This window comes from Arvicola amphibius, chromosome 11 (genome assembly GCF_903992535.2).
Source record: "Arvicola amphibius chromosome 11, mArvAmp1.2, whole genome shotgun sequence".
NCBI lineage: Eukaryota > Metazoa > Chordata > Mammalia > Rodentia > Cricetidae > Arvicola > Arvicola amphibius.
The window spans coordinates 120,790,368-120,813,531 of record NC_052057.2 but is presented as its reverse complement, the minus strand read 5'-3'; the positions used below and the strand labels follow the sequence as shown (position 1 = coordinate 120,813,531).

The window sequence follows — 23,164 nt, the reverse complement described above, 5'->3', positions numbered from 1 at the left end:
CCCAAATATTCAAAATATGACACACAAGATAAACCTTCCCTGAATATTATAGTGATCTTTATAACAACCTTGAGACTTCAACAACCTGTTACATAGTTTCTATATAGTGGAAGAAATATTTAAATACAGATCTCTCTGACACCCAAGCCTTCAGAACCCCCTTCTTCTTCTTCTTCTTCTTCTTCTTCTTCTTCTTCTTCTTCTTCTTCTTCTTCTTCTTCTTCTTCTTCTTCTTCTTCTTCTTCTTCTTCTTCTTCTTCCTCCTCCTCCTCCTCCTCCTCCTCCTCCTCCTTTTCTTCTCCTCCTCTGTTTGGATGTTTTCTCACATCTTGTCTGTCTGTTGTCTTTTCAAATCCAGAGTCATCCTGGGAAAACAGAGAAGCTTTAGGTCCACCACCATTCCTAGGGTTTAAGCTCCAGGCCTGTTAGTCCTGAGGAGTCTGGATTGCAGTGATTCTTTGTTTTCATGCTCATGTGATCCTGAGGGCACAGGAGGTTAGACATAGAACACGAGCACGGTGGACCTTTCATGAAGCACTTGCTTGTGAAGAAAAGAATAATGTGTATGCAGGGATTTGTTCCCACACAGTCAGGCGATGTGTATTTACTATGTATCTGTTTCCTCTGGGAGACACACTGAGAATGTTATTTAATCACAAGCCTGCTGGTAGTGTGACCAGACAGCTGGCTACAGTGTGCCTTGCTAATAATATGGCTCAGACCACCACAAACTAGTTGCCAGATGGAAATAATGTCCACCATTACCCACAGAGTTTGGGCTTCAATTTTGTATGTGCAGTTCTTGGAAGTGCCCACTATGGCTTATTTTTTTTAAATTGCTTAGATATGCCTCACGAAGGCTCTTTATTCATTTCTATTAAAATGTTTGACAGAATTTATAATCTTTTGCTATGTTCATGGAAGAGACAGAAAAGCATAAGACAACAAGCTATCCCACAAGAGTCTTATTATTTTTTCTTCAGAAATGTGTACAAAAGTATATGAGAATATGATCTTGTTATTACAACCTTGAATATACCATTCTGCAGTTGGTTTGTCAGGGTGGGAACACTTTTTTTAACTGAAGGTTGGTGGAGTATCGGTTTCAGCTAATTTTTACCTTGAATATATTGTATAACCCAGGGACCTGCCAAAAAATTCTGTTTTTGTTCGGGAACATTAATACTAGGATGATCTTGTCAATATAACATAACATAACAGCATGAAGTGAATGGTTGGTTGTATAGAGGGGAGAAAGTAACTATTAAAAAATACCAAGATTTGGTGAAATATACACATAGGGCATTAAAACCAGGTTCCTATTACTATTCCTATGGAGGGACTCTCTAAACGCTGTGCACACAGGGGTCTTTGGAGAATGACAACCACCTTGTTAGCTAAGCTAGCAGGCAGAGCACAATTCTGGCTGAGCTGAGCTGGGGAAAACAGCCCTGACAAAGGCAATGTCTGAAGGTGCTGTGGAAATGCAAGATAAATGTGTTAGAGCTTGCTCTTAGGTGAGCTCTTCTCTTCATGCTCAATACATGGTACAATCGCAGGAGAGAGAAAAGATACCCCTAGGATGCTCCTACTAGGAAATGTCTTCATTCTGTTCAACTTTGACTCCTTTTTTTTTTTTTTTTTTGGTTTTTTCGAGACAGGGTTTCTCTGTAGCTTTGGAGCCTGTCCTGGAACTAGCTCTTGTAGACCAGGCTGGTCTCGAACTCACAGAGATCCGCCTGCCTCTGCCTCCCGAGTGCTGGGATTAAAGGCATGCACCACCACCGCACAGCTTCAACTTTGACTCCTGAGAGGGGAAGAGGAAGGTGGTGCGCAGAGGGAGCCTGAGAACTTTGGTTCCATGTGTTGAGCCAAGCTTGTGGCACTGTTTTGAGAAGCCATACTGGAGCTGAGAATTCCTTCAGATGGACCTCTGCAAGGCTGTTTAAGTGATCTGAACTTGAGTGACTGCAATGTTTGAAATGCTGCAGGCCTAGAGCTGTGTTATCTGGGCAATCTCTAGCCCGCCTCATAGCCAGTTATTGTCTCTCTCTGTGCCAGGCCCAACTGCTATGTGACCATTAGGTAAATCATTTGTAATGTTGAAATAATGCACTGGTTGTCCTTTGCCAAGCGGTAGCTCAGCTACCTTCCACCAACTGAAGTGCTGGCTACAGAGTCCGAGGGTCTCTGCTCTGATACAGCCCACCTCTCTCTTGCTCCTACCAGTGTTTTTGAGTGTCATGATTTATTGCTTTCTTTATTCTGTGAGTACAAAAGCTTCATGGAACTGTTAACACCTTGGGGGATAACCTAAATCCACATCCCTATGCTACAACCATCCATATTTGGCTCCAGAATAAACCATCTCTTACCCTCTTCAAGGTGACAACTGTGTTTTGACATTGACAGAACTCGGACCTAAGAATAATGTCAAGCTCAGGAGTATTTAAGACAAACCCAGCCACCTGGGGATAGGGGTGTATAGTTTATCATCCAAGTATCAGTTTGTGGGGCCAAAGCAAAAAGATAAAACTACTTTGTTAGTGTGGTTACAACTCAAGATCTGAATGTCTCTAAGATTCCGCGAACCAAGGGGGTCAGAGTTAGACTTTAGGGAGCTAGCAATGCTGGCAGACCTGAGAAACATTCTGGGCATCCAGTTAGTGTGTGGCAAGGCCTCAAGTGCCCATAGGTGAGGCTTTTGTATGACAGTGGGTGTCCAGCTTATCTTTTCTTAGACTGCCCTGGGTGGGAAACAAATACTAGCCTAGAGGGGGTCAGCATGCTATGGTCTGCGCAGGCAGAGGCTGCTTAGTTTTGCTCAGAACAAGAGATTGGCACTGTGTACTTTTTCTCTTTTTGGGGGGATTTCCTCATTTTCATAAGGGCCTTAGTGTTTGGTATAAAATACTTATCCTCCTGAATCATATGAGCTAACTAATCCTCTCTGGGAGTAATGAGATTATCCTTAGGAAATTAAGCCCCTGAGAGTAAGATGGTTGTGTTGAATCTATCTTTGAAAAGAAAATCCAACTCCACTCTGCAAAGGAGTATCCTGTTACACAGATGATCTCATGTGTGCTATAGATTGTTTCTGTGAAACAATTACTCCACCGCACTCCACTGCAGTCTTCAATATGATTATTATTCAGCTATGGATGTGACAACATAGCCTCCTTTCTTCTAGAAATATTAAAAAATATAAGTGTCAGTGCTGGGAGGGGTAATGCAGTTGGTCAAGTGCTTGCTGTGCAATCATAAGGTCGAGGGTTCAGGTCCCCAATGCACACATAAAAATACAACAAAGCTCATGCCTGTAAGTCCAGCCATGAGGAGGCATAGAGAAGAAGAACCCCCAGCTTGCTGTCCAGACTGTGTGATGGAATCAGTGATCTCTAAGTTGATTGAGAGACCCTGAGGAAGACATGGGGCATCAACTTCTGACCTCCACATGCACACACATGTACACATGCATAGGCTAGGCACATATTCATGAACCCTGTACACACACACACACACACACACACACACACACACACACGATAGATTTATCAAGGTGAAATCTCTGTGATTCCTCTTAGTCATTTCCAAGCAATAATTTCTTGAGATTTAAAGTTGTTTGAAAAAGCAATTTCACCACTAACTTGCCTTCGTGTTTTGTTACTATTTAATTGAATGCATTTGACATTTCAACTTCAAAGTGAAGTATTTATTTTTTATTATAATGTGATGCACTACATATTGGTAGGTCCTGGTTTCTATAGCTGAAGTTCCAGCAGGTACTAGGAATGGTGGTAGCAGGTATTCATCAAAATCCTTATACATCACCCCTCCAGTGCCAAGGTCATTGCGTCCTTTGAAGAGTGCATGTGGTCATGAACTGGACATCTTTCCCCCTTTACATAAGGTGGACTATTGGTATTAGAATGTGTGTTAGAACACGTGGACTGAACTTTGCAGAGGCAATTCTTTGAGCTCTTAACCAAGACCATGGGTGCGGATGCTCCTGATTCTAACATTTCTGCCTGTGACGTTCATCATGTGCCCTCTTCCCATCTGGCTTGAACAAGTGATGCCATCACAGCCGCCCTTTACCTCAGTACCCCAGGGATGTTTCTTAAGGAATGCACTCATTTCTTCCAACTTCCTTTTGTCAGGTTTTCATGCATCTTTGTCAAATTTTCCAAGTAAGATATTTTAATGAAAATTTAGCAAGAACGTCATTTCTTCCCAACACAACTTCCTTCAGTAACACCTTTAGGCGCAGGCCATTGCCATGCCTCTACTTTCTTTGGTATTTGGCTAAGGATCTTGTCAAATACTGGCACGGGCAGAGCTAAAATAAAACTCACGTGGAGCCGGGCAGTGGTGGCGCATGCCTTTAATCCCAGCACTCAGGAAGCAGAGGCAGGCACGTCTCTCAGTTTGAGGCCAGCCTGGTCAACAGAGCTAGTTTCAGGACAGCCAGTACTGTTATACAGAGAAAAGCTGTCTCAAAAAACAAAAGAAAACAACATACAAGACTCAATGGAACTAGGAGAACACTCTCAAAATACTGATTAATTAGTGCCTGCAATAGACTATAGTCAATGTATATGTCTTTGATCAGAGAATTTCTTTTCAAGTTCTTCATTCATTTTAATTTTAAAGGTTTATCTTCAATTCATGTGTATGTGTGCCTCTATGAGTTATGTGCACCACTTGCACCCAGTGCCTGAGAAGACTAGAGGGTGCCAGATCGCCTGAAACCAGAGTTAAAGGCAGTTGTTATTCACCTGCGGTGGGTACTGGGACCTGAGCCCTGCTCCTTTGCAAGGATTGTACCTGCTTTTAAGAGCTGAGCCATGCGTGTGTGTGATGTGTCCATGCAAAGGCCAGAAAAGGAGGTGGGACATGCTGCTCTGTCATCCTCTACCTTATTTCCCTGAGACAGGGAATCTCACTGAATCTGCAGCTATAATGGAGGTTAGCAATCCCCAGAGATTGCCCTGATTCCATACCCTCGTGCCCCAGCCCTGGGGTTATAAGGGCCACAGCTGTCTTTCCGCGTGGAGTCTGGGGAATGAACTCAAATCATCATGCACACACAGCGAGGGTTCTCACCACTGAGCAATTCCCACAGCCTAAGTTTTGCTTTCCTGATACTGAAATGAATTCCTTATATATTTTGGATATTAATCTTTCATCCAATGTATGGTTTACCAATATTTTCTCTATTACATGAATTATCTCTCTCCTTACTTTCCTTAGATATAGTCTCTTTTCTCTCCTATTTTGCCTCTACTTTGGGAACATGTATAAAATATCCATTGTCTAGATCATAACACAGGGCTTTTCTGCTGGGTTTGGTGTTGGTAGTTTTAGTGTCAAGCCTCAGATTTAAGGTAACTAAATTTGTAAATTTGTAAAATTTAGGACTCACAAAACCACTATCTAGCTCAGGATCATTTTATCTTAAACACAATTAAAAAATAAACTCAGCCTTTCTTGGTTCTAGGTGCCCTTTGACAGTGAGATTTTCTTTCCTCTCTACTATTTCAGAAGTTAGCTCATGCTTCCTGCCTGCTTCCTCTCTGTTTGGTTTCTCCCTCCGTCTCTTCTGGGTTCCCATACTCAGTATGCCAAGGAAGGGCTTGTTCTCGGGGATGACAGCCTATTATGAGATCTGAGGGCACATCTCCTCCTCAGGAGAATATTTCTGTGGGTTTGCCACATTCCTGTGCTCCCAGCTTCCTTCTAGCCCCTTTGTTCTGTTTTCTCTGTATCTGGTAATTCCTCACTGTTCAGTGTTAGATGCTAACCAGACTGCTGCCTTCCGTTTGTCTATTCTCCATCTTCAGATGGCATCCAGGGCATCTGTCTGTCTATCTATCTATCTATCTATCTATCTATCTATCTATCTATCTATCTATCTATCATCTATCATCTATCTATCTATCTATCTATCTATCTATCTATCTATCTATCATCTGTCTGGCTACATATTTCAAATCACACACATTAATGCTGTAGCAGAGATTCAGGGTAGATTCAGTGAAGGTGAGTAGGAGACCAGGAGTCTTCTATGACCTGGCATTGAACATTCCTGATGGGCTGCTGCTATTTCCTTTCTTAGGTCCTAGGAACTGGAAAGATATTGTTTAATAAAAGAGAGTCATCATTTATTAGGTAGAAATTCGGGTCCTGGATGCGTCCACATACTGGCTACTGTTACCTACACTGCGGTTCCACTTTGCTTCATACTGGCTACTGTTACCTACACTGCGGTTCCACTTCGGCTTATATTTCTGTAAATTCCCCTGTAAGTCTTGAGCACACAGTCCTAATTACGGCATCATGTGTTCAGATGGAATGAGGTTTTCTCTCTATGCACTGGTCACACATGAATTCCACGGACTGCCTTTACATTTAGCCCCGTAACCTCTCCACACTTACTCAAAACACAAAGTTCCACAGATTCATGAATTAGAAACCTGAAGGTTTTGATATTTGCTGTCTATCAAGAGCAATATTTTGACCTTGCTCAGGATGTGAGGTTGAGGTCCTACTATTAGCTGTCTTCAGCTTTGTCCCCCTCTAACCAGTGACACTGTATATCTTCCATAGGGTGCCACAGCAAAGTGTCACAAACTGGGTGGTAAAACATCATGAAATCATTGTCTTACAGCTTTGAAGTCTACAAGTCCCAGATGTAGGTGTTAGTAGGATTAAATCCTTCTGAAAGCATGAAGAAGAATAGATACTATGATTCTCTCCTTCTGGTGTTTTGCCGCAGTCCTTAGTAATTATTATTTTTTTTGGCAAAAAGAAAGAATATCCAGTTTCTACTTCCACCTTCTCCTGGTGTTTGGGTGTACTTCTCTTGTTCTGTACAAGTCTTCACTGAAGTGAGACCATTCAAAGTGAGTTAGCCCATATCCACATTACAATAAAACTTTATTTAAAGTAAGTGTCTGTAGTGGTCATAGTCTCAATATTTCTCCAATATTCTGAGAAGTTGAAGGTTAGGACTTACTTATATGAGGGACAAAAGTCAACCCATCATGATACCTAACCATGCTGTTATAAGGATCGGCAGTTGGGGCAGTGCATTCTATTGGGACTGAGCTGTTTTAGCTGTATTGGGGGTTGTAGTTTTTTATTAGAACCAAATACAAAGACCCATCAAATGCACTGTAATACCAGAGGGGAGCAAAGCTGTTCTTCTGAGTTCTAGATGCTTGACCTTGCAATTGTGAGGTGGAGTCACTAAACGAACATCTACAGATCTCACAATGTAGCGCCTCTAATAGACTGGCTTTACCAATGTCACCCTAGTACCTGTCACGGTCCTGAATCGCTCTCAGTTACTGGAGGCAGCCTTTCCTTCTTTATGCTGGTGTCAAGTGAACGGCCCTGAAACTGAAGTCAAAGTGCGGCTCCTGCACATAGAAATCACTTTCTATCTGAGTTCTTGTTCTCCTTACTCATAGAGACTGAGTCACTTTGTGGTCACCCCAGCCAAAGGTTATCGTAAAAGCAGAAGCAGAGACTGGGTTACCTGCCAGTTCTCAGGTCCTTCTGGGCCAGCAGGCAAGGGCAGTCAGTGCATGCTGGGGTGGAGAGGAAGGCAGGCTGATAGCTTCCCACTGAACCTCAGGTCTTCTCCAAAGGCTGGCCTGGTTCCCAAGGCTTACCTCCTGAGAGTTAACACTAGACTCTAGTACTGGAGTATTTTCTGCCCTTCTATGGACCATTGCTATACTTACAAAACATTCCTCCATAAGAATTGCATATTTGGCCAGGAGGTGGTGGCGCATGCCTTTCTTTGATACCAGCACTGGGGAGGCAGAAGCAGGTGGATCTCTGTGAGTTCGAGGCTAGCCTGGTCTACAGAGTGAGTTCCAGGACAAACAGCCTCCAAAGCTACACAGAGAAACCTTGTTTCAAAAAACAAAACAAAACAAAAATAATAAACTAAACAAAAAAAGAATTGCATATTTCAAGGCCTTCTAGAAACCATTTGCATCAAACTTATATGATTTCATGTATTTCACATTGCCAAATATGGTTTTTGAGATTTAAAAATAACCAGAATTAGAATATCACTGTCTTTAAGTTCTGTCTGTCTGTCTATCTATCTATCATCTATTATTTATCTGTCGTGTGACACTCTTCCTGGGGAGATGTCACCAATGTCTACTCACTTCAAAAGGAGAAAATATGACAAATCAAACTCCAGTTCACCTTGCTTAACCGATGAGTTTCAATGTAGTTATTTACAGGAATATGGATAGGGGCGATTTACTACAGGAGCAGACATGATCAAAGATAGCAGCCTCACCGAAAGAGTATCCCAGTATGAGTGACAGCTCATGGTAGCTGGAGATTCGGAGTGCACTGCGATACTTGCCAGCAGTGTTACAGGTTGGAGAGATTTTTCTCAGGCAACCCGACTGCTCTGAGCCCTTTCTAGACAGCTTGGCTGGTCTGAACATGTCTCTCAGCAGTCCTTACTGCTCATATAAGTTGAGGGGGGGGGGGGGCTAGTGAATCTGGTCAGTTTCAGGGACTATTGATTTTTGAACTGATTTTTAATGAGCTTCCCTACAGGAACGTTTTGTCTTCCATTAGAGCAGCCTGATTCTCAATGATCTCTTCAAATTGGATTTTTTTTTATCTTAGAGAAAACTGATTTACAATATTACCATCAATCTGTCTATCCATCTGTCATCTATCTATCTATCTATCTATCTATCTATCTATCTATCTATCTATCTATCTATCTAATCTGTCTGTTTGCCTGTTATCTCTCTTCATCATCATCTGTTTATACTTTCATCCACCCAAAGTATACCTGTGTACTATCAACCTATCTGTCTATCTGCCTCTCTGAGTATCATTCCCTTTCTTTTCTTTCCCATCACCCTTTTGAATTTCTTTGTTTCCATATCTTAATACTTTCATCAGTGTTACTTTTACTCTTACCAAAGATTAAGTAGTATAGAGTATCTGTAGGCATCAGCAACAATATTTCCCTAAGTGATGGCATTATGGACTTGCAGCTCTGCTCTTATCTGCAGTGAATATCATTTCTATAAATGCAAAGAAAGGATAACATGTTGTGAATTTGAAAAATCTCTAATTTCCTGGCGGTGGTGGCACACCACTTGGGAGGCAGAGGCAGGCTGATCTCTGTGAGTTTGAGGCCAGCCTGGTCTACAAGAGCTAGTTCCAGGAGAGGCTCCAAAGCTACAGAGAAACCTTGTCTTGAAAAACAAAGAAAAATGAAGAAAATATCTCTGATTAGTTGATAGCTTCCTTATTTTTTGGAACATTTAAGCTTCTATGAATATAAATGTGTGACAAAAGTCATCTAGCTTATATTATGAAACAATAATAAATTAATCAGAAAAATTTATCTGACTGTCTCTCCTCTATAAAAGTACATTTGTGAGGAGGATGGCTATTGGGCTTTGTAATTCTTATAAAAATCATAATTGAAGTACCAAAGTATCATATAATCAAATTAGTTTATTCTTTAACCTGGTTGTTTCTCACTGCTACATTAATAAGACAAAGGTTTATTTAAAGTGTAAGAGTCTTATATTATAAAGGAAATGTGTACATCACTTCTGACACTTCAGGGTTATTCTTCTATAAGAAGAATAATGCCAACAAAAATGAATGACATTTTATATTTATTTTATAGATTTATGATCTTTTAAAAATGTCTTAAACTGGGCACAGCCGTGCGTGCCTCTTATCTCAGCATTCAATAGGAGGAAACAGAGACATTGCCTTGTCCAACGAACGAGCTTTCACAAACAACGAGGCAGAGTAGAACACAAGGAAGCAAATAACCTTGCACTATTTTGAGACACATTTTCTATGATTATTCTCTTCTTAAGTTCATACAAATGTGAGGTACGGAGAAACATTTTTTTGTAAAAAAAAAGATTTTGTTTTTAAATTCCGTGTCTGCATCTCTGTGTGTGTGTATGTGCATATATGTGTTGTGCCCATAGAAGCCAGAAGAGGGCCTCAAATTCCTTGGAGCTAGAGTTATTGGAATTTGTGAGCTGCCCAGTGTGGGTGGTGGAAATGAACCTTGGATTCTCTGTAAGAACAGTCAGTGCTCTCAACCACTGAACCACCCTTCCAGCTCTGAAACGAACTCTCCCAACTATTTTTGTTATGTGTTTTATTTGGGTTAAACTAAAGAGAGATGAATGTTCTTCTAATTAGGCTTTTAATCAAGGGTTGATTATCCAGAAGGCGGGAGAGGTAACTGACTGCTCTAGCTTGATGCTCACATTTGCTCATTGCAGATTTAATGAAAATCAGGCCCAAATGGTTTACACTGAGAGCCTGTCAGCCGGACCACAGGCTCTAGCATCCCTTTGATTTCACGGGAGGTACTGAAGTGTTTCTGGTAATCATGCCTTGTGCCCTTCCCCTTCATACCTCTACTAATTTAAGAGATTAGGGTGACCTGGTTTACATGGCCACATTATTTTATTCTTTTATTATCTAGCCACTCCCCACTCCCACAGAGAGTGAACTCAGAGCCATCCTAGGCAAACACTGTGCCACCCACTGCTTCTCCGGCTCTGGTGAAGTGGATGACTAAAACATTCTGAAAATAACGAGTGGTCGTTGCTTGCGAGTCCTCCATGGGATAAACACCGTGCTTCTTACAAAGTCATTTGTGCGGAAGCTACTGAGACGGGCTGGTTGATACAGGTGGGGGCATTTAGCTTTCTAATGCCAACCTGGCTTCCAGAACTGCACCTGAATGCACTCCTTCCCACCAGTGTGATGGTACCCCACCCCACTGTGTTCTATGAAATACCAGTGTCCTTTCTGCTGCCAGCTCTTCTGTAATAAATTTTCATTTATTTTCATCAGACTTAGAAATCCCATTACCAATAAACAAGCTTTATAAAGGAAGCGTTGGTAGAACTTCCACATATTTTAATCAGGACATAATCGTTATTGTCCAATTTAATGCTCAACATTAAACTCAAATGGACTCTCAGAATCTTCCATGGTAGGATCTGATGCCAAGAACAGCTGCAGACAGGAAATCTTAGTGAATTTGTGTTAATATCATTAAAACCATCAATGGTATGTAGATGTAACATACAGACTGTGTAGACAGTTGTACCCATGAAAACTAAAGACAAGTGATTGTGAGTTATTCGTTATGTACACACCTTACATAAACAAAGTCGAGTTTTTGTCACTGTGAAACCTACAGTTGGTGTACAGTCTAGAGCTCAGCCAGTGGAAAGTGGACAGGTTGCTCTCAGCCCTGTTGCTCTACTCACCCATAGTTTGTCCGCCAGGTAGCACCCTGCTAGCTTTAGGTTATCTGCTTCAGACTTCTCTTAATCCAGTGGTAAAACTCCGGCTCCTGCCTACTCCACCGGCACTATTGCACAAATAAAATGACATGTGAAGATGCTTCTAAAATCCGAGTGTGCCTAGAGATGCCTGACTTCAACATTATCATGGAAATTTTCCCTGAGAAGGTTCTCCAAATTGCCGTTTCCCTCTGCAGTCAAGAGAAAAAGCAGTAGCGCGAAAAGCACATGGTTTTGAGAACTGAAATATGCACACGAATGGATGAGCAATCTCCCCTTGCTTAGGATAATACTGCTAGTACTCATTTTGCTGATGAGTAGAATAATGAAAGTACTCATTCGGACTTAAGTCCCATCAGTTCCTGTTTTATTGTGTGCTGTATCCTGGGGACACGAGGGTCCTAACTACTCTGGCCTTCTCCACAGGGCTCTCCTTCGCTATTCTCTCATCTGTGCACCCTGTGTTTGGTTTATATGGATCTCTGTTTCCAGCCATCATTTATGCCATATTTGGAATGGGACGCCATGTTGCTACAGGTAAGAATCACTGTCTATGTTTAGTTATATGTTCTCATATAGCTAACAAAAGGGACTTAGGGTGATTATAAACTCCTAATTACCCTTCCAAAGCCCTTCTACCCTACTTATATATGTGAGGTATGTTTATTTATCAGATACACACTATGATTGAGTGCCATATTCCTGTGTTATGAAAGAACCTGAAAATAGAAGTATTGCTGAATTTACAATGGAATAAGAAAATGTAAAAATTTGCAAGAAAACAGTTTCTCAAATATTGAAAAATATTTTGGATGTATTTCTTTGGTTCTAGTATCTTTTTTTTTTAAAGGTAAGGTTACTGTGTGTGTGTTCCTGGATGTCTTGAAACTCACTCTGTAGAACAGGCTGGTCTTGAACTCAGAGATCCACCTGCCTCTGCCTTCTGAGTGCTGAGATTAAAGACGTGCACCACCACTGCCTGACTTAATTGGTGTATCTTATCCTACCTCACTCTGCACTTCTGAACAACACAAGAATGAACACCGGGATGGGGGGGGGGTTGGTCATGATTATTCTGATGACTGAATTGGCTGCATTTCTGTGTGAGCTGCACCTAAGCCTCAATTGTTATCACCTGCATGGCCCTGAGCACAGTTTTGTAACTCTGTTTGTTACTTTTTAAATAATATGACTCCCTCATTTCTTATAATAGCAAGAGCTCCACGATTAGTATATTGTGTTTAACTTAACACTTGCTTATATTAATGCAGCATTTATTGGGTTTTCCTATTATAAAAAGACACCTTAATCTTAAGTATTCAGCTAAAAACAAAATGTATTTTAGCAGAAAATATCTGCAAACATGGCCATTCATTTTGTGTGGGATCTCAGACTCTGGGTGCAACACTTACAGCCTGTCTTCTGCGGCCAGTTGTTATTGATTGTATTGGTTCCCTGTTGTCACAGATTATCATGAGATTAGTGGTTTGGAGCAAAGGAAGTCCACAGTTCTGGAGGTCTGTGCTCTGACTAGGTCTTCCAGACCCAAAATGAGCAGTCAGTGAGGCCGCGCTTTTTTCTGCCGGCTTCAGCTCATTTCCCCGACTTCTCCGTCTTCTAGCAGCATCCTGCGTTCCTGGAGCTCCTGGCCTTTCCGTGGCATCATCTTCAGATCTCCCAGCTCTGCTCTCTTGCTTCTGTCTTCTGTAGTTACAAGAAGTTGTGATTTCGCCAGCTGTCTCCAGACAGTCCCAGATAATTGTATTTTTAAGACCAGCCGAGTAGTAAACTTAATTTCGCCTGCTGCATTTATTATTTCTTGCCATGGAGATCATACATCTTTCTGGATTCTGAAGATTAGGATAGAAATCTTGGGAGGCCATATTTTTTATTATCACACTGACATATATGCTTTTTTCATAAAATGATTTGTACTTGTATAAATTTGGTTTTATATCACTAACCTTTTCTATGAGTGAGAGAGCAAAAGTTGGGGGTCATTTCAGACTTGCCACCTGAGAAGTCCTCTGCGCAACAATATTCTGAGAAGCTAGTTAGAGAAGCAGAAATACGGGTGTCCACTTCAGACATGCTGGATTAGAATTGGCATTTTCACAAAAAGTTTTACACACATGTGCTTGCACACGCACACATCTATACATAATGACATATTTCGGCCAATGAAAATGGCATATCGCATAAAACTTCTCGTCATATCACATCACATTTAGCATTATGGTGAAGTGGTCTGGGTAGTGCGTTATGATATACCCACAGCAGTGAAACTGGCCACAGTGAATTCTTGAAATGTATCTCTACTTTTATGAGGCATACAACTATATACAAAATACATATTTAGTACATATGTATGCATGTATATACATGCACATACGTCTATTTGTGTATATATATATATCAGAGCAATATGTATACTTCAAGAGGTTTGTTTACATGTTCTTGTCTTAACACAACCTTTTAGGTGAACATTAATTTAAATTATATATACATTTTAGGTGAACTAGGAAAAAAACTCAGAAAGTTTCTTATGACAACACAGATTAAAGTCACAGACATACAGCTTATAGCTCAGATGGGTCAAGTCTGGAACCCAAACTCTCTTTTTTATTCCCTTTTCAAAATGTTTTAGAATACTCATTGAATTAGAGTTTTCTTCCAGGTAGATAAAAAGGAGAAAACCACAGAATGAATTAATAATTTTCTTCAGTTTTTACTTGTTTATTATTTAAACCAGGGTTTTCACTAATGATCCCCCTAACTCAGCTTCTGGGATGCTGGAACTACAGATAATTTATTGTTTTTCAGTTGTTCTCCCTTCTAATTATGTCACAGAGCGTTTAAGTATGTCTGTAGCAAGGAAGAGCAAAGGGTTTTAGAACTGACTCCACAGACATTTCTTCTTTTTGACACAAGATAAAAGGAAAAGGTGAAACAGGATTTCCCAATAGACCATAATTAGTCTAGCAGTCAGCGTCATGTGTGGTAGTTAGCCTTCATCATCCCAGCACTTGGGAGGCTTCTGTGGAATTCTAAGAAATGCCACAGATTCAAGCCCTGCTTAAGGTACATAGTGAGTTCTAGGTTGGTCTGGATCACAGAGTGAACTCCTGTATCAAAACAACAAATTAAAAAGATACATAATTTAATAATACTGAAAAGTATAATTGCATAAACCATTGCATTTCATAAGTGCTTGCTGAAGTATTCTACTGGTTGCATAGTTTCAAAATTACCATTTATTTATACTCTGTAACTAAAAAGTTATTTGGTGTGTTATTAACAGCTACAGATGTTTAAAAAAAACATCCTTTGTAGACTTCCCAGGCATTCTACTGTACCGTAAATGTGGGTGGCATCCTGGTTTTAAATTTGTACTTCTCAGAGCCTGCCAGCCCTTGCTACTTTGGTTGAAAGCTAGTTAATATTAGTCATCAGCACTGGTAATAAACAGGTTATGCTTTCCATCCTAATGTAAATGACAGGGGAACCAGAAAATGACTTTTGGGACATTCCTGTGATCTTGACTATAAGGGTCATTGATTCTTTAAAGATACCCACAGTATTTAACATACAAATCATATTTCTCTTTTATTTAATCATATTTTAGTGTAGGTGGGAGACTTATGTTTCCTGAAACTTTTTTAAGGGTCCAACATACTTTTGTGAAAGACAAGCAACTTATCATGAATTTTAGCCTCCCTGTAAGGTGTTTGGAATGCAATACCAAATTACTAAAGATAAGACATTGTAAGAATCATTTTAAAAATTAAATTTGTTCCTTGACGTTTTCATCCACGTAAACAATGTGATCCCTCCTTGCCCTTCCACCTTTCATTGTCTCCTTTTATTCCCTATCAATACTCTCTTTGCGAATCTTTTTTCCAGATTCATGTTTTTGCTTTAAGACGCAACATGTATAATTGGAACCAACCGTGTGAGCTTGGAATTGTCTGTTGGAGCATAGGGGGTTCACCAATGGTTGATGATGGCACTGACTCCCCAACTCCCATAGTTCATCAATGTTCACTAGCGAAATAGGAGGGCATCAAAGCCTCTTGAGCCCCCCAACCATCTGTGGTTGGCCATTAACAGGCTCGTTCCTGTGCAGGCCCAGTGGAAGAAAGTGCAGTTGCTCTGAGTTCATATGTCTTTGAAAAACAATTGCTGAAGCCAAAGTATAAAGATGTTGAATGTGCTAGTTTATTTAGCAATTTGAATTTTCATGATTAATTTATGGGCCCTGGCATTTTGTTCAGGAAAAGAAAAAGTGTACTCAATTATGAACTCATTGGAGGTAGAAAACAGATAGTATGACAACTGGATTCCCTAGTTGTGACTATGGAATTTGAGGGCCATCTTGGAAGACAAGAGCTTGTTTTGGTAGATCAGAGGACCTTACGTTTTGGACAGCAGGTGTGTAGTTATCCATCAAGGTCTTTGAGCTTTCCTTCTCTTGTTCTCTTCACACCCTAAAGTCCGGGTACAGACATCACTTAGTGGGTGAGGTGAGTTAGACCTAGGGTGATGTACTTAAGGGGGCATTTTTTTTATATATATATTGAAGGGTTGGGTATAAACCTAGGCCACCATCCTGCATCTTAGATATTCTCTATTGAGAGAGTTAGGAAAGCGTGTGACTCAGAAGGACACAAAGGCTCAGTGGACATCACAGTAAATCAGATGTACTGTTTCTTTCATGGAGTGGCGTGGAAGGAAAGGCAGAGAAATGGGGTGCACTGGAGTAGAGTTGTTTCTAATAGCTCTTGTTGGCTTTTCAATATTCATGAAACAACTGAATAGCTTTTGAATGCTTACATGGACGTTTTCCAAACCCTTCGCACTTTCAGGTACCTTTGCCTTGACATCCTTGATATCAGCCAATGCTGTGGAAAGGCTGGTTCCCCAGAGCAGCCGGAATCTTACCACACAGAGCAACTCCAGCGTGCTGGGCTTATCCGACTTTGAGCTGCAGAGAATCGGGGTGGCAGCGGCAGTTTCCTTCCTGGGAGGCGTGATTCAGGTGAGCAGCTCGGAGACCGCGGAGGACCGAGGGGACAGGAGCAAAGGAGAGTGAGTGTTGCATTCGGGTTTTTAACCGTGGGTTTCTCTCCAGATGAATAGAGAGTGGGTGTGTTTTATGATTATGGAAATATATAGTGGTTCTATAAACGCTGGTTAGAGAAATGAAGAAGACTGAACAAATTGAAGGCACAGAGAAACATTTAGTAAAATCAAAACTTTAAAAGTTTTCCTTTTTTTTGAGTTGGGATATGAATCTGAAGTTGGATGGGTAGGGAGGTGTTGAGGGCCTAGGAAGAGTTGGAGGAGGGAAAAGAATATTATAAAATGTATTGTGTGAAAAGTTTTAAGATAAAAAATTATGTAAAATTTTGATATTTTTAAAGTGTGGCAGAGACAGAAGGACTTATCTCTACTGCTTGTCCTGGCTTTTTGGGAATCTATTCTTTCTGGATGGATACCTTGCTCAGCCTAGATATAGAAGGGACAGCCTTAGACCTTCCCCAAAGCAATGTACCTTACCCTCTCTGAGGAGTGGATGGGGGTAGGGTGGGGGGATAAGTGAAGGGAATGGAAGGAGGGGAGGGAGTGGGAACTGGGATTGGTATGTAAAATGAAAAAATATAGCTTGTTTTTTTTAAATAAAATAAAAAGAATATCACACGCTGAATAAATGTATAAACAATAATAGAAAAAATTTTAAAAAGAGTGTTTTATGGCCTGAAGAGATGGCTTAGTGGTCAAAAACACTTGCTGCTCTTGCAAAGGATATAGGTTCACTTCTCAGCACCCACGTGGAGGCCAAAACTGCCCAGCTAGTTTCAGGGGATCTAGCTCCCTCTTCTGGCCTCAGTAGAAACCAGGCACACACATGGTATGATACACATGTGGGTAAAATACACATAAACTAAAAACATAAATACTTTTAAAAATGATTGAATGGGCTTCCCTGTGACACAGTATGTCCATGCTGTGTTGATACATGACCAGAGTATCGTTGGAAGGGGTGTTGTGGGCGAAACTTCTACAATAGGAAGGCACAGCTAACTTTCTCGAATGCTTCTCTACTTAAACACTTTATGGTTTTGCTGTATAGGTGGGCAGGAGATGGGACTTGGTCTGTACCCTCAGCGTATTGGTGAAAGGTTTCTGGACTCGAACCCTGTCAGTCTTTGCCCCTTTTACAGCTCCGAATGCCTAATGCTGCCACACTGGCAATTGTCACATTCTCCTCAGGATACCAACATTTGATATTCACTGTTTTTAATGAAATGATCAGGCTTACATCCCTCAGAAGCAACTTTAAGATGGGCATGTTGTGCTAGTCAGTCACTTTTGGTAACTACTATCACACCTGATTAAAATGACTTAGAAGAGGAAGGATGTGGTTGTGCCCACAGTCTCAGGACTGTTGGTCCACCATCACTGGGTTTTATTCTGGGGCCAATAATGACACAGAACATCACAGAAGATCATCATGGGGTAGCCAGAAAGGTAGCCAGAAAGCAGAGGAAAGGCGAGTGATTTGGACACTGGCAGCCTCTGAAGCACGTGCCTGCAACATGGCCTCATCCCTTGATGTTCACCTCCCAGTAACACCACAAGGCCATTATTCTGTCTGTGGACTGGGTCACCAGTAATGATCTAATCTTTACTCTGAACGTGGATTGGGGAAAAAAAATCTTCAATACATTAGTTTAAAAGATGCATTTCACACTCAAACCGTAAACACACAGAAAGGCACTATCAGGCACAAACATCCTAATTTAGTGGTCATTTTTGCATACTCATTTCTTGTAAACTAAATTATGTATTTACAACATTTCTGAGTGTCTGTGTTCTGGGCTGGTAGGCTATCTTGAAATATTGTCCTATATATACAATATCATATGTGAGCAGCAAAAAGGAAGAAGAGCTGATGGTTATGTGAATACATGGAAAGAAAAATAATGTGATCTAGAAAAAAAAGAAGCTAAAATCCTTAGAATATTGCCTTCTAATTGCAGCAGAAGGGCTGAAGAGTCAAGGTGTGAGATGTGATAAGAACTAGTCTGCATAGTTACTGAGAAACAGACTATTGGGCCTGTCAGCTATTCTGTGTGTAGAACAGTCTTCCAGGAGGCAAGGCCCGGCTGTGTTACCCCGTGACCTTCACCAAGTGACTATGGGGCAGAGCTATGTGTCACCCACCGCTGTCTTCAGCTGTGTGGCCTGGGGACGAAAGCTCGGATATGTTGTGTTGAATTTATTGACTCCTCTTAATTCCTGCTCATTTGATATGAAAATCTCCGTACTAAAATGGGAAAAAGATCCCAATGATAAAAATAATGAAGCCTGTTCTTGCTCCATTGTTTACCTTCCTGTTTCTCTTACCCAGTGCGGCACAAAACAAGCAGTTACAGGTGGGTATTAGTGCTTTCCAGACTGGTTATTACTAACAGATGAGTAACTGTCTTCTCAGTCTCATTTTAATCATTTTCCACGAGACTCAAACGATCAGCTCGTGTTTTAGTATCTGAAGCATATTTGGATGAAGAATTTGCCTAGTGAAATACAAAAGCAGAGACCAAGATTTGAACAAGAAAATGAAATCATGTTGCCCTTGCTGCAACTCCCTAGGAAAAAAAAAGCTAAGAGTAAAGCAGGATATTATTAAAGATAATAAAATCGTCTCATTTCACGGCCTTTTATTGCTTGTAAAATGGGATCCAGGTTATTGTATGTTTCTCTTCTAAGCTTGGCAGACACCTGGTTTCCTTCCTCTGTCCTAGCCTCAGGTCCTGGGTGTGTGTCTGTGAGTTTGTCATTTGACCCCCGCACTCATTGGTCCCTTGTCAGGCTAGACCCTTGGCCTCTGTGGGATCCTTTGGAATTGGCTCCTATGTCATCACTTCCGGCTCTGTCCTAAGTCCATGGGCAATGAGGAAAGTGTTCTGCCAACACAGGATGCTTTACAACCATTCTTGGGTCATTTTTCTCCCTTTTATGTTTCCCCCTGAAGGCTCAATACATACAATTATTAATAATTTCTTAAAATTTATTTATTTATTAAAAATTTCCGCCTCCTCCCCTCCTCCCATTTCCTTCCCACTTCCCCCACTCTAGTCCCCCTCCCTCTCTAGTCCTAAGAGAAATTAGGTTGCCCTGCCCTGTGGGAAGTCCAAGGACATCCCCACTTCATCCAGGTCTAGGAAGGTGTGCATCCAAACAGACTAGGCTCCCAAAAAGCCAGTACATGCAGTAGAATCAAAACCCAGTGCCATTATCATTGGCTTCTCAGTCAGCCCTCATTGTCAGCCACATTCAGAGTCTGGTTTGATCACATGCTCGTTCAGACCCAGTCCAGCTGGCCTTGGTGAGCTCCCATTAGATCAGTCCCACCGTCTCTGTGGGTGGACGCACCCCTCATGGTCCTGACTTCCTTGCTCATGTTCTCCCTCATTCTGCTCTTCATCTGGACCTTGGGAGCTCAGTCCAGTGCTCCAATGTGGCTCTCTGTCTCTATTTCCATCCATTGCCGGATGAAGGTTCTATGGTGATATGCAAGATATTCATCAGTGTGGCTACGAGATAAAGCCAGTTCAGGCTCCCTCTCTTCTGCTGCCCCAGGACCTAGCTGGGGACATCTCCTTGGACACCTGGGAATCCCTCTAGAGCCAAGTCTCTTGCCAACCCTGAAATGTCTCCCTTAATTAAAATATCTTCTTCCCTGCTCCCATATCCACCCTTCTTCCATCTCAACCATCCCGTTCCCCCAAGCTCTCCCCAATCCTCCCCTCTCTCTTCCCTCTCCCTATCTCCCTTTCCCCCCACCTCACCCCCATGCTCCCAACTTTTGCCCAGTGATCTTATCTATTTCCAATATCCAGGAGGATAAATATATGTTTTTCTTTGGGTTCACCTTCTTATTTAGCTTCTCTAGGATCACGAATTATAGGCTCAATGTCCTTTGTTTATGGCTAGAATCCACTTATGAGTGAGTGCATACCATATTCATTTTTTGGGTCTGGGTTATCTCAGTAAAGTGTTTTCTATTTACATCCATTTGCATGCAAAATTCAAGATGTCATTGTTTTTTACCGCTGAGTAGCACTCTAAAGTGTATATGTGCCACACCTTCTTTTTCCATTCTTCTATTGAGGGGCATCTAGGTTGTTTCCAGGTTCTAGCTATTACAAATAATGCTGCTATGAACATTGTTGAACAAATGCTTTTGTAGTATGATTGGGCATCTCTTGGGTACATTCCCAAGAGTGGAATTGCTGGATCCTGAGGTAGGTTGACTCCCAGTTTCCTGAGAAACCGCCACCCTGATTTCCAAAGTGGTTGCACAAGTTGGCATTCCCACCAACAATGGATAAGTGTTCCCCTTACTCCACATCCTCTCCAGCATAGGCTATCATTGGTGTTTTTGATTTTTAGCCATTCTGACAGGTGTAAGATGGTATCTCAAAGTTGTTTTGATTTGCATTTCCTTGATCGCTAAGGAGGTTGAGCATGACCTTAAGTGTCTTTTGGCCATTTGAACTTCTTCTGTTGAGAATTCTCTGATCAGTTCAGTACCTCATTTTTTAATTGGGTTAATTAGAGTTATAATGTTTAGTTTCTTGAGTTCTTTATATATTTTGGAGATCAGTCATCTGTATGATTGGTGAAGATCTACTACCATTCAGTAGGCTGCCATTTTGTCTTATTGTCTGTGTCCTTTACCTTGCAGAAGCTTCTCAGTTTCAGAAGGTCCCATTTATTTATTGCTGCCTTTAGTGTCTCTGCTACTGGTGTTATATTTAAGAAGTGGTCTCCTGTGCCCATGCATTCAAAACTACTTCCCACTTTCTTTTCTATGAGGGTCAGTATGGCTGGATTTATGTTGAGGTCTTTGATCCATTTGCATGGGGACACATATGGATCTATTTGTATTCTTCTACATGTTGACATCCAGTTATGCCAGCACCATTTGTTGAAGATGCTTTCTTTTTTCATTTTATAATTTTAGCTTCTTTTTCAAAAATCAGGTGTTTATAGGTATTTGGATTAATGTCAGGATCTTCATTTTGATTTCATTAGTCAACCTCTTTGTTTTTATGCCATCACCAGGCTGCTTTCATTACTATAGCTCTGTAATAGAGCTTGATGTCAGGGATGATGGTGTTCCTTTCTTGTATGGGATTTCGTTGAATCTGTAGATTGCTTTTTGGTAGGATTGCCATTTTTATTATGTAGATCCTACCTATCCAAGAACATGGGAGAGCTTTCCATTTTCTGATATCTTCCTCAATTTTGTTCTTCAAAGACTAAATGCTCTTATCATACAGGGAAGTAATTGTTTTAATTTGGTGTTTTCACACACACACACACACACACACCCATTTTACTTTTTAATTCATTCTTCATCCCTACTATTCTCTTCCGTTTCTCTACCTCCCTCCTTTTGATCTCCTTCCTCCCCTTATGTTAAGGTTTCCTCTGCTTTCTTATTACATGTCTTCCATTATTTTATATGCAGTTCCCCTAAGATCTCTTCCTCCCCTTTCACAGTACCCACTCAAATCAGGAGTCAACATCTGAGAAATAATATGTCACAGTTTTCTTTCTGAATCTGTCTCGTATCACTTCACATAATCATTTACCCATTTACTTGAAAATGTCACAATTTCATTTCTCTTTATGGCTACATAAAATTTTATTGTGTACATATACTCCATTTTATTTGTTCAAATATTGGCAGATGTATAGGTTCCATATCCTGAAAACTGTCAATTATGAGGCAATAAACTTGAATGTGAAACAGTCTCTGTAGTATGTTAACTCAAAACCCTTTTGATCTATCTTGGGTCATATATGTGGGTCATATGATAATCCGGTACATTTTTAGGGACACCTGAGCCGTCTTTCGTTACTTGTTTGTCCTCCCCTATCACTGAGTATAGGTTCCTCTTTCTCAATATCTTCACCACTATTTGCAGTTATTTGTTTTATTTATGATAGTCATTCTGACTGTGATGAGATGCAATCCTAAAACATTTTATTTTCTTTTTATCATTTTCAATATTTGTTAACCATTTGTATTTCTTCTTTTGAGAATGGTCTGTTCAGTCCATTTTCCCACCGATTGGTTGGACAGCTTGATTCCTTTTGTTTGAATCCCACTGTTCTTTATTTATTGTATGCATTATGCCCATCTCTGATGCGTACCTGGCGAGGATTTTCTCCCCTTTAGGAGGGTCTCTCTTCACCCTGGGGACCACTTTCTTTGCTCTGCAGAAGCTTTTTAATTTATGGAACTTCATCTATATATTTTTGGATTATTTCCCATGCTGGAGTTCTGTTTGAAAAGTTCTCACTTATGCCCATATCTTGATGTTGCTTACCTATTTTTCCCTTAGCATTTTGAAAGCTATAAACATTTTTTTAAAGATTTTACTTATTTATTATGTATAAAACATTCTGCCTCTATGTCTACACGCACGCCAGAAAGAGGGCACCAGATCTCATTACAGATGGTTGTGAGCCACCATGTGGTTGCTGGGAATTGAACTCAGGACCTCTGGAAGAGCAGCCAGTGCTCTTAACCACTGAGCCATCTCTCCAGTCCGAAAGCTATGAGTCTTATATCAAAGTCTTTGAATGACTTCGTTTCTGTTTGTGCAGATAAGGATCTCCACTGCTGATATTTCTGCATAGACTTGCCTTGCTTATTGAGGCTCTTTTGTGCTTCGTGTGGATTTAAGATTTGTGTTTTCTAGTTCTGTGAAGAACTTCATTGGTATTTTAAA

The 23,164-nt window shown here is 40.8% G+C and overlaps 1 protein-coding gene across 6 annotated transcripts in view; it reads left to right on the top strand.

Annotated features, from left to right (window-relative positions):
* Slc26a7 (solute carrier family 26 member 7) overlaps window positions 1-23,164 on the top strand; it is a 112,193-nt gene that overhangs the window by 10,793 nt on the left and 78,236 nt on the right. For all 6 annotated transcript variants that reach the window (XM_038347318.1, XM_038347320.1, XM_042055968.1 and 3 more), the window contains exons 3-4: window positions 11,778-11,888; window positions 16,217-16,389. In XM_038347318.1, coding sequence (XP_038203246.1) covers window positions 11,778-11,888; window positions 16,217-16,389 — 284 coding nt within the window. The remainder of the gene's footprint in view (window positions 1-11,777; window positions 11,889-16,216; window positions 16,390-23,164) is intronic.